This window comes from Myotis lucifugus, unplaced genomic scaffold (assembly GCF_000147115.1).
Source record: "Myotis lucifugus unplaced genomic scaffold, Myoluc2.0 scaffold_208, whole genome shotgun sequence".
NCBI lineage: Eukaryota > Metazoa > Chordata > Mammalia > Chiroptera > Vespertilionidae > Myotis > Myotis lucifugus.
Window position 1 is genome coordinate 501,093 of NW_005871256.1, and position 12,012 is coordinate 513,104.

The following is a 12,012-nucleotide window of genomic DNA, read 5'->3' on the forward strand; positions in this document are numbered from 1 at the left end:
ACAGCTGAGTTATTCAGTTACAAACAATACTGCATTGACAATGCTCAATTCAGGCTCTTTTGCCATTGCCCCAGAGAGAAGGGGCAGAGGGAATAGTTACTGAAAGGGTCTACTGACTGCTGGGCATCGTGCACAGGTGGTCGCAGGCCTGATCTCATTTCTCCTCACTTTCATAAGGAAGGTGTGATCCTCACTTTGCTGATGGAATCAAGGTTCAGAGACACTGCGGTGTCAAGATCACTTGTCTAGTAAGTGGTGATTTAACGCAGGTCTTGGAATGGATTCTAATTACTTCCCTCTGCCAGGCAAGGTGAGAACAAATAGTCAGTAGGAAGAAGGGACTATTGATCCAGGAACTGAGTAATCAAGTCGAGAACACCAGTCTGTTTTTTAAATACAGTTAAATGGTGACAAGAAATGTTCACCTCTTTAAGGATTTCTATTGCTCAGAATGAGTGTGGTTTCTTTAGTGAAGGTGGAATAAAAGAAAATGTTCTCAAAGGCTTTCTGGAGATATCTGATTTGTCAGTTCACATGGGAGCGAATGGAGCTATTGTCCAATCAGGGTAATACACCGAGGACATTCGTTCCTTTGCTCTGTAGGGCTCTTTGCCTTCATTATAAAATGGTCATAATGAGAAAGTACTGACTAAGGAAGGAACCTGCTTAGAAATATGAGATGCTACTAAATGTGCAGGCAAGACTTCACTGCTCACTGTGTGACTTTGAGGACAATTAGTTAACTTCTCATAGCTTCACTTGCCTAAAATGGGGATGATAATAGTACCCACCTCATATGATGGTTGAGGAACTGATTTATGTAAGTGATACATAACTCACGTAAGATGCGCAACACTGAGCCAGGAGGAACAAGTTAGCCACTTTTATATTGGTGCAGACGATGATGGATTTACTGTATGCTACACATATGCTACAGTCTGATTATGGGGATGAGTGGAGCTCGCAGTCCAGTGGGGAGGTGGCCATAAGAGAGCTTGTCAATATCATGCAGGATGTCAGCCTGCTAAGGGAGACACGGGGGAAAGGGGACTTGTGCCTGCACAAGAATGTGGGTTATCTGGAGGTGGAATCTTGAAAGTTGACCATATAGTCAACTTTTACTTTCTTTATTCTTAATTGATTTTAGAGAGAGGAAGGGAGAGTAGAGAGAGAGAGAAAGAAACATCCATTAGTTGCCTCCCACACACGCCCTGACCCTGGATTGAACCCACAATCTAGGTATGTGCCCTGACGGAATCAAGCCTGCCACCTTTTGGTGTACAAGATGATGCTCCAACCAACTGAGCCACCCAGCCAGAGCCATGCAGTCAATGTCTGTGGGCTTAAATATTTAATCCAAGAAGAATATTTACATTTTGGAAAATCTTGGATTAAAACTCTTACAGTTATCGTTGATTAATTATAGGCTCTACTGGCATCTCAAACTTCCTATTTATTTAGGCACCTTTTTGACACACTGGCATAGACTTTACTTTCAAAACAAAATATTTTCCTTTCCCTTCTTCACCAGGGAAAATTTAAGCCAGAAAGAGAAACTTCCACAGGCCGGTACAGATACACAGCAGTCTGAGAGAAGTGTCCATCACAGTGATGTCTTTATAGGAATAGAGTGAGTCAAGGGAGTAGCTGAATTTTGTCTTGCTTTTTTTGTTTTTTAAATATATGTGTTTTTTATTGATTTTAGAGAGGAAGGAAGAGGGAGGGAGAGAAAGAAACATCAGTGATAAAAGAATCATTGATCAGCTACCTCCTGCACTGGGGATCAAGCCCACAACTCTGGCATGTGCCCTTGACCAGAATCGAACCTGGGACTCTTCAGTCTGCAAGTCGACGCTCTATCCACTGAGCCAAACTGGCTAGGGCTGTCTTGCTTCTTAATGATGTGGCTACATGCAGTTATTGTATTTTATGTTTTAGACCCAGTCTAGTATGTTGAAACATATTAACTCAAGTATAAAAGAGAGAAGAGTCAGTAATAGAATGGTCATGGCATGGTGGTTGTTTTGTTGAAATTGAACTTGATTGTAATTTTTTTTCAAGTTATGACCATAGAGAGTGAAGCAAAGGGCTTTGTTTTGTGTTTTGAGAGCAAAGCACTTCTCTTCATAAGGAAACCTTAAAATGGTTTATGTGGAGTATTTAAGCTCAATTGTGTCATGACTGGTCACCAGGATGTAAGCTACGAATCACACCTCCAAGTACCTAATGAAGTTACCTGTTCAATGGAATTACTTACCTCAGTGGTCTTCAAAGTGTGGTGGTCCTTAGCTCCACTTGAAGACTTGTTAGAAATGTGAATTCTTGGACCCTACCCAGAGCTACTGAAAGATAAACTTTGGGGGTAGACCCAATCATCCATGTTTTGACAAGACCTCCAGATGATTATGATGTTCTCTCAAGTATGAGAAGCACTGGCTTAGATTATTCATCTGAACATTAATAATAACAACAACAAAACCCCAAACCACGAATGATGATTTTGGTTTGTGGCCCTAATTGAATCTAGTTCTTTCTGATAGTAATATACCACGTGGTTTCTGTGCTGCTTGTGGCTACTTCTGGAATGTTGTGAAAAGCCATGTCTTGTCATCAGTTACATGCTGATGTAGGTCTTCCTATTTTGCCATGACAAGACTATTCAGGTGTGCATAATAAAGGGATGGGTCCTGCCTGCTCTTTGAAATACTAATTTGTTTTTTTCAGAAGGTTATTTTTTTTAATCAAATTTGATTTTCATAATGACTTGTATAATTTTTCCTTTAGGAATTATCCTGTGAAGTAGAGATAGCAGAAACTGAAACCAATCAGTTACTGACATGCAGTTCCATATATTAAATATAACAATTAAGATTACAAAATAAAATGTGATCTAAGCATTGTAACCAAGTTTGCTTTGCTGAGCCTTAAATAATTGATGCTCTTTTTTTCATTCATGATTATTAAGCTACATGTTCTATCATCATAAGGCCTAGTTCCTCCCTCAGATTCTGCCTCTACTTTTACCTGATATTGATAAAGTTATTAATCACTTTAAGCTTCAGTTTCTTCATCTGTGAAATGGGACAATAACTGAATATGCCTAATTATATAGGATTTTTGTGAGTAATAAATAAGACTAGACATGTAAAGCATTAGAGCTAGATAAATACTAGCTGCTGATATTATTATTATTACTATTACTACCACTTCTACTCCCGTGGTTAGCAGTGGATAACTTAGAGATACATTTGTGATGGATGGGTCACTACTTTGTGCACCACATCTGTCTGTCATCTCAACAGGGGAAGATAAGGCTTCTCATCCTCTCCTTATGTTTTTAGTATTGCTGATATCATTCTAGATTACTCCTATACATTTTGTGATTTCTTTAAGTTAATGAGTAATATTTGAGTGCCTACTGTTTGTCAAACACTAGCCCCCTGGACCCTTACTGCAGAGTGTCTCATTTATTCAAATGCATGCCTTAATTAGTGTGGTCCTTTGACTGCCATGACCATTACCTCATCCAAGGAAGCACTGTCTACTTTGGAGTGAAACTTGGACTTGACTCCTGATTAAACTGCTGAACTATGCAATATCCTATCTGTGCAGTAGACTGTGGCTTTTCCTTAGTCTTAGTTTTTATCATTAAAATGTGAATAATAGAACATAAGTTATAAGGAAGTTTGAGGATTAATTAAGACAGTATTAATAAGGTGCCTAGAATAAGGTAGGTACTGAGTAGATGCTCAATAAAGGGTAGTTCTGCTTTTCTCCCTTTTCTCCCTGTAGGTTGCCTAGAGAAACTGGCAATGGTGAAGCAAATATAGTTGCCGGTGTTCTTTTGTTTCATAATAGATTCTTTGACCTTTTTTTGAAATCAGGACATCCTCCTCAATGAATTGTTTTAAGTAGATTTTTTTTTTTTAAAGCTTGTTACTTAGCATTAAACTGTCATGGACCCCCAGCTTCCTGTGGGCAGATGTGATAAACTTTGATTAGTAATTCTCATTCACATTTTTAGTTCGTGCCATAAAATAATTTAAACTGTGAATCTTGGAAAAACACAAACTAAGGCCATCAGAAAGCTAGAATACAAGTACATTTTGGAGCTCGAAAGGAGATATTTGAGATCTCATCAAATTCTTTCCTTTCTCAGATCAGTGAAGAGATCTAGAGATGAAAGTGCCCAAGTTCATGTGACTCGCCAGTGGTGGCGTTGGGGCTTCCTAGTGTCTGAGCTCATGCCATCGGTTTCTGCTGATGTTCATGTTTTGGTCATCAGCTCACGATCAGTCAAGAAGAGCTGTCACTTAACAGGGCTTCTATTGTATAGTCGTTTACCTTCTGGGAAGGAGATCCTAGAAAATATATCAGTGGTTATGATATTTGGCCCAACTCACAATCATAAAGGGTAAAATCAAAGAATGAACTGTAGAAATCAAAGCACTCTTGATTTGGCCTTTTGGTTGTTGGTAGGAAAACCATCTTGGTGGTGTTCTGATTCCTTAAGTTTATTACTGTCTGCTCCTCCACCTGCTGCCTAAGCAGGGACACTTACATTGTAGTTTTTTGTTTTGTTTTGTTTTAATTGGAGGCTAAAAAATGGACAGAAAAGATCAGTTAGAGCAGTGGTTCCCAACCTTTTTTTGGCCATGCCCCACCTAAGCATCTCTAAAATCCTGATGCCCCTCCCCCCCATGACACATAATTCTTATTCAAAAAGTGAATTCCTATTCATGTAGAGGAAGCCTAAAAGGTCATTAACTTGGTCTAAACAAGCTTCCAAAGAACATGGTATCCATGAAAGAGAAAGATAAAAAAGCTAAAGGACAGTTGAAGTACTGAGGAAGAAATCACTAAGAAATTGTTTTAAAAAATAATAATATGAAATGATATGAAAAAATAGCAAAGTTTCAAAATATGTAACAGAACTGAAATGCATAATCATGTCACAATATATATTTATGTACTGTATATGAGGCCCCTAGAACCATAAGAAATGCAAAATATTCACTGTTAATAACTCATTCTCGAATTGCCCCCCCTTAAAATCAAATTGCCCGTGCCCCACATTGGGAACCACTGAATTAGAGGGTATAAATTAAGAATGATAAACATTACACCCTCTCTGAGAACAGAAAGATTGACCAAATATGTGGCTTTGAACTCTTTGAATTACCAAAGCATGATAGGAAGTAAAATGTTAGACAAGTGTGAAGTAGTTGATAATCATTATAATTGGTCATAAGGTTGGGTTGTGAGGGGTGGGGAGTACATACGAGGCTAGGGATGGCGAGGGGATGGCACTTGTGCCTCTGGGTTTTGTCCCTTGCTCTTAGTCTGCATCAGCAAACTGCTGAAACTGTTTCCTTCTGAATTCATGGAGCCTAAAAATCCTCAATACATTGTGTCTGAAGATCTTTGAGTTAAAAATTAATGTAAGAGACAATATCACTGAAGAGAAGGGTATGGAATCCTGCTTGTCAAATTCCTTTTTCTTTACGCTGGCTATGGTCTGTGTGTGTGTACTTATGCCTAAGATGCGATGGAAGTGTGTATCACTGCCTCCTTTCAAAGTTTAATTTGAAAATGTTTCCATCTCCAACTTTTCACTTATCAAGCTAAGCATTAATTTTGGTTATCGCTAGTACTTTTCATCCAGAAGAATGTCAGAGCAGTTGGGTTGTTGTGTATTTTAAGATTCCTCTCCCACTCCTGAAATGCATTGTGTTAAGCCAGGACTTAGACCGCAGTGTTCTCCACGCCTTTTCTTCCCTTTAATTTTAATGGCAGCAAAATCAAGACTACTTTGTCTCTTAGTGGTCTTGCAGACATTTGATGACTATTTTTAAATCTTGGCTTGTAAGAAAATAGAGCTATTCTGAATAGCATGTGTAGATGCCACTCCAGTCAGTAACTGCTGGAACCAGTTTGGAAAGCTTTGCCATGGTATTGCGATCTTAAGAGCAGAGAAAGATTACAAATTTTATTTTTACATTCATTGAATGTTCTGTACTACTTTTTATTGTTTCTGCTTTATTAGCAAAAAGTAATGCTTCTATTGAAATTATTAGTAGACATCAAATCACTCTTTGCTGAGCCCAGGGTACTTAACTTTTGTGTTTTTGATGTTTTGTAAGTGTTCAAATTAAATGTAGCAATAGTGTACATTGCACAGAGAGGGAATAAAAATGCCACTTTTTGATCTGTGTCCCATCCTGTGCAGCTTATTGTTCCCTTTTATAATTAAATGCTTTTTTAAAAAGTGGTTTGTGGCTGTTTGTGTTACAGGATCGCCCCAGGACATTCGACATGCACTCCCTGGAGAGCTCACTCATTGACATAATGAGAGCTGAAAATGATTCGATTAAAGGTACTTTTAAAATGTAACTATTTGATTTTAATAGTTTAAAATTTATACTATCTACATAATCTGATCAACACTATGGCAAATATTTTGGATTCATATTTTGTATCTGGTCAGGTCCATCAATTTTATGTATGTTGGAGTTTTTGTTAAATATTTGGTAGCCACTGACTGTAGGCCCATCATGAAATGAAGAGAACTGCCAGAGTACTAATTGCTTAGGGTAGGCAGTTAGCTGAAAAGACGTGAACCATACACCTCATTGTTTTATATCTCAGGCAAAAACTGCTCATTGCCTTAAACCTACGTGTCTGACCCCATGACAGTGACGAGACACTAGAAAGAGTGCAAATGTTGGTAGATTTTTTTAGCCTAGTTTCACATTTTTAAAAATGGCCAAGAGTTTCAAAGTTAAAATGATGTTTTGTTGTTCTTGAAATATTTCCTGTGTATTGTTAAAAAAAAAATAGTGCTATTTCTACTTGTCTCAATTCTATTTCTCAATTCTATTTCTGACTATCTGTATTATCCTGAATAAGACATGTAAGTTTGAGTAAGCCTCAATTTCATCTTTACAGCAAGGCATTTCGAATCACCCTAATAACAAGGGCTTTGTAATGGGGAGCTTTAAAAATAACATACAAATGCCTGGATCCCATCCCAGTTGATGCTCACGTGTGGCCAGGGTTGAGAATAACCGAATAGATGTTTTCTAAGGGCACTTGCAGCTCTGATTTTGTGAAAACTACCCCACAAAATAATTTTTTTCCGCACAAATATATTTTACTTGAAAGTCCTTGTCATCCCACTTAAATTGTTTGTTTGTTTGTTTGTTCGTTAGTTCGTTCACTCATTCATTCATTCATTCAGTGTTAATGAGCCTGCTTTGTGCCAGACACAGCTTGCACTGACTGAGGTCAGAAGTGGCAAGGCAGCCTGTTGCTTCAAATGGTGACCAACCTGGCCCAGTTTTTCTTTATTTTTTTTAAATTCGGTTTATCATATTACTGATGCAGTAAAACAAAATACTTTTCAACAAATGAAAAATGGTAAATTTTTTAATGAGGAAAGCTTTTTGAAGTCTGGAGAAATGAAAAATAATATATATTTTAAAATGCATCCATCCAATTAGTTAACTTTGGAATAAGATAATTTTGAAGGTCTTCACTGGTGTCCTTGTGGAATCTTGATGGGTAACTAACCAGATGCTCCTGTTACTGAGGAAAGATGATATCTCATTCAGAATTGGCCACTTCTTAGCACTTTGACTTTGAATAGTCCTTCAGCCTCTTTGACCTTTCTTCTCATTTTCTCATCAGAAAAATGCAGAGTCTAAGGTCCTTTCTAAACTGCACTCTTAAAAAGTAGCTAATGGAGAAATCTGAAGAAGGTCTGCGGATTGTACCAATGTCAGTTGCCTGGTTTTGTACTCTAGTTAAGACATAACCATTAAGCCACAGTGGATAAAGGGTTCATGGGATCACTCTGTTCCATTTTTTGCAACTTGCTGCAAATCTATAATTATTTCAGAATTAAAAATTAAGTCCAGAAAAAGTAGCTAAAGGACGTTTGTTTATTCTTAATGTATTTGATTCCTTCAGCAACTATTTTTTGGGGGGAGATCCTCTTAGATACTAGATACTAGGGATAATAAATAATTAGACTTCATTTTCATGATAAATGCCTATTTGTTTATTACAGAAAGCACAGTTTACAAACAGCATCACATATAATTAGTTTATTTTGATGCTCAAAGAAGCAAGCTTCTCACTAGTATTTAGGTTAGATAAAAGAGTTTGGGGTCATCTGTAATACTGTCAGCAATAAATAAATAAAATAAGAGTTTGCACACATTCTAATAGTATTAGTGGCTCTCAGATATAGGCAGGACATCTCTCTCAGGTTATTTCTTCTCTCTTATTGAATTTTTGTGTAAAGTTCTGTCTTTATGTTATATTTCCTTTTTAATATCTTCTAACTAATTTTTACCTAAATTAAGTTTCTTTCAGCCAATTCTGTAGGGATAATCAAAAGTTAAGTCTGATGACAGAAAAAATGAAATTTGATTGGCCTCGTCTAGCAGCATAAAGATTTTGGAAAACTGATCTGTGAGAGAAAGTATAGCAGAATGGAGTCATATAGATCTAGATGGGGATGGCCATTCTGCCACCACAGTGTGATGCTGTATCTGTAAAATTCAGCATGCTGCCTCATTCATAGCAGACACTCAGTAAACAGTATCTGTTATTACTAACCATCCATAAAGTCTGTTATCATGCTTATCAAATGAGAAAGCCAGTTTCGATTTAAGCTGAAGTGCCAAGGTGACTTAAGTATATTAAGTGAACTTTGTGTATTGTTTCCTTCAAAGAGCAATAAAGAATTCACAGATGAGTTCATGGTCCTAAACTGCCAGATTATAATTATGCTTGACATTTATATCTTTTTTAACCAAGATGATGAACTTTATGTCACTGTAGTCTATCACTACCAAATGGAATTTTGCTCGGGGAAATACGTTATTTCTCGTCAAGCTCTCTTTATTAATTTAGATACCTGTTGGGGAAACTATGCATGCTTTTCCTTGTGGTTCTGCTTGTTTTGTGAGATTTTGTTAAAGGTGAAAATAAAAGTTGAATATTTTTAAAAATAACACATTGATCTTTTAAAATAGAATATAAAATCTGACTATCCATTTTGAAAATAGCCTCTCCATGTGCTCTGCTCCCTTAGCAACAGAGAAAACAGAAAATGGGCATTAATTCTATGAGACTAGTAGAGAATGAAATGCCTCTCAGAAAAAATTCACTTAAAAGAATTAATTTGAGAATTAAAAATGGAACTCCCATTTGACCCAGTGATCCCACTTCTAGGAATATATCCCAAGAAACTAGAAACACCAATCAGAAGAGATATATGCACCCCTATGTTCATAGCAGCACAATTTACCATAGCTAAGATTTGGAAACAGCCTAAGTGCCCATCAGCAGATGAGTGGATTAAAAAACTGTGGTACATCTACACAATGGAATACTACACTGCTATAAAAAGGAAGGAACTCCCATTTGCAACAGCATGGATGAACCTGGAGAGCATTATGCTAAGCGAAATAAGTTAGTTGGAGAAAGATAAATATCACATGATCTCACTCATTTGTGGAATATAATGAACAACATAAACTGATGAACAAAAACAGATCCAGAGATAGAGAAGCATCCATCAGACTGTCAAACCTCAGAAGGAAGGCAGGGGAGGTGGGGGTAAGGGGGAGAGATCAACCAAAGGACTTTTTATGCATGCATATAAGCATAAACAATGGACATAGACAGCAGGGGGGTAAGGGCATGGGGCGGGGGGCGTGAATGAGAAGAAAAGGACACATATGTAATGCCTTAGTCAGTAAAGAAAATTTTTTAAAAAGATGAAAAAAATTAATTTGAGAATTGTAAAAAGACTCCATATGGAGATAAATTTTATATTTGGGTTTATTTTATCTTAAAAATAATTTAGAAAATATATTACAGTTGACATTTTTATCTTTCAATTGTGGCTCCTCATAGAAGTGCAATTTGCATGTATATGTTTAAATAATATAGCTTATATTTGGTACAAGAACTACAAGTAGAATGAATTGGTATGGCTATCTTAAATTAAGAATAAACACATATGTGCCTTTTTGGGGAAAAAATTTTTAATGTAGTGGGGTTTTAAATTTTTATTTTTGTCATCAACAGATGGCAAAATGTTTAATATACCTAGGAACCTTCAAATACCGTTTTTGAGTTTCTTTATGAATGCTTTACTGATTGCAACTGGCTTTTAGAAAACCTTTTATCTTTTTTCTTTTTTAACATATTAACAGATGTGCAAAAGGAGTAACTAGCCTTCATTTCATAATTCATAGTAGTTATTTTTTAAATTCATACTAGTTTTTACAGTTTATTTAAAAATAGCTTTTCTAAGAATGTTAGGGCTCCTATCATTTTCTCCATGTACAGAGGTTTGGCTCTTTGGGAGGAAAAGGGTCCTCCCTCTACCTTATCTCCATGTCCTTGCTCTGATCAGCGGGCACGCCTGGATGTTATTTTTATCTCGCAATTATGGGTTGCCTCCTCCATAACCAAAGCCAGTGGCCGTCTGCAGGAGCTCCTCCCCAGAGGCGATTTCATTTTCTTTCCTGCACACCAGTCTCAGAAGCTAAGAGCCCAAGCTGCAGACCGAGTCTGCATGTTGATCTCCCAGCTGGCAGCTTGTGCATTGCTCCAATATTATTAGGCTTATCAAGTCCTCTCTCTATCTGGACAGAAGAATCTTTCACTGTGGTTGATGTTCAGGTGGTTATTTGCGGAATATTGTATCTTGCTGTTATTTGTGTGTTTTTTCTCGCCTGTGAAATTGGTCCTTATTGTTTAGAAACGGAGCGGCGTGAAGTAGATTAAAACCACATGTGAGCACAGCTGTTCTCAGCCTTCTGAAAAATAGGCTGGACACAGTGAAATAAAGATTCGTGAAGCTGTATTACATCCAGTGCAGAGCAGGAGAGACCTGCAAATCAAAGAGCCTTTTTATCTTTCCTGGGTGTGAAGGGAATAAAGGGATATAGGTATCAACCAAACAGTAGTAGTTTGTGGCCTGGAAGCAGAGGGGACAGCACTTGGAATCAAGGGACAGGAAAATAGCACTTGAAAACTATCAGATGTTAGATGGAGCAAAACCATCCACATTTTCATAATAATGGTTGTGTATTTAATATCCTTTATATGAAAACAACTTCGTATCCAATTTGCTTCATTTCACTAGAAAGCCAAATGAGACAGGGCAATTATTAGGAGAACAAAGGCAATCTATACATTGTCAAAACACTATAGTTGTTCTTCAGATAACAATTAACTAAATTATGAGTCAGAGTATCATCTTATTTGCCCTCAGCATGTTGTGAAATTGGTGTCTTTTTCTTTTCATAATGTTTCAGAATATATCTTTCAATTTTTGGAAGGAGGAGCTCAGCACATCCACCCCAACCCCTTTGAATGTCACACTGTTTCAAAACTTAATTTAAATTTAAGCAATAGTGACCGCATTCGGAAATGCAGGTTGGTTAAAGTACCAATCTTTTACACATCCCCCGAGCGCCCAAGAAACCTCTGGCTTATGTAGAGTAAGCAGTGGGAGTAGGTTAGCCAGTTAGCCAGTACTGCCTCACTTGCTCCATGCGTTCATTTAATAAGAATTTAAGAGCTGGATCTATTTCACATATGCTATGTGTTTTAATTCCCGACTCCCGAAGGTATTGTGACCTTGCGTTTAAAAATACTTTGATATCTTTTTCTTTCTTTCCTCATTAAATCTGGGGACCCTTCCCCCTATTTTTCACTGCTGTGGTTTTGAAACAAATGCCTAAATGAGTGGGCAAGTGATGATACCATCTGTGCCTCTTTTCTTTGTTGCTAAGCAGAAGAATTTATAATAATCTCTCTAGAAGAAAATCATGGAACTCAGTGGAAAGTTTCGTACACAAAGCCTGTTTTATTGATTTTATATAGGATTTTTTTATGTCACTGTAAGAGAGTGACTGTTGGGCTAATGTTTCAATTCTGTCTCTTTCCAGTAGGGGAATTAAGTTAGTGCTTCTTAAAAAGGAC

General features: G+C 37.1%; 1 protein-coding gene across 7 annotated transcripts in view; it reads left to right on the forward strand.

The window, feature by feature from the left end:
* CPEB4 (cytoplasmic polyadenylation element binding protein 4) overlaps nucleotides 1-12,012 on the forward strand; it is a 55,888-nt gene that overhangs the window by 11,218 nt on the left and 32,658 nt on the right. For all 7 annotated transcript variants that reach the window (XR_002831408.1, XM_006097664.3, XM_006097665.3 and 4 more), the window contains one exon: nucleotides 6,295-6,376. Coding sequence is in view for 6 of the 7 variants with exons in the window: in XM_006097664.3 (XP_006097726.1) it covers nucleotides 6,295-6,376 (82 nt within the window). In the remaining variant the exon portion in view is untranslated. The remainder of the gene's footprint in view (nucleotides 1-6,294; nucleotides 6,377-12,012) is intronic.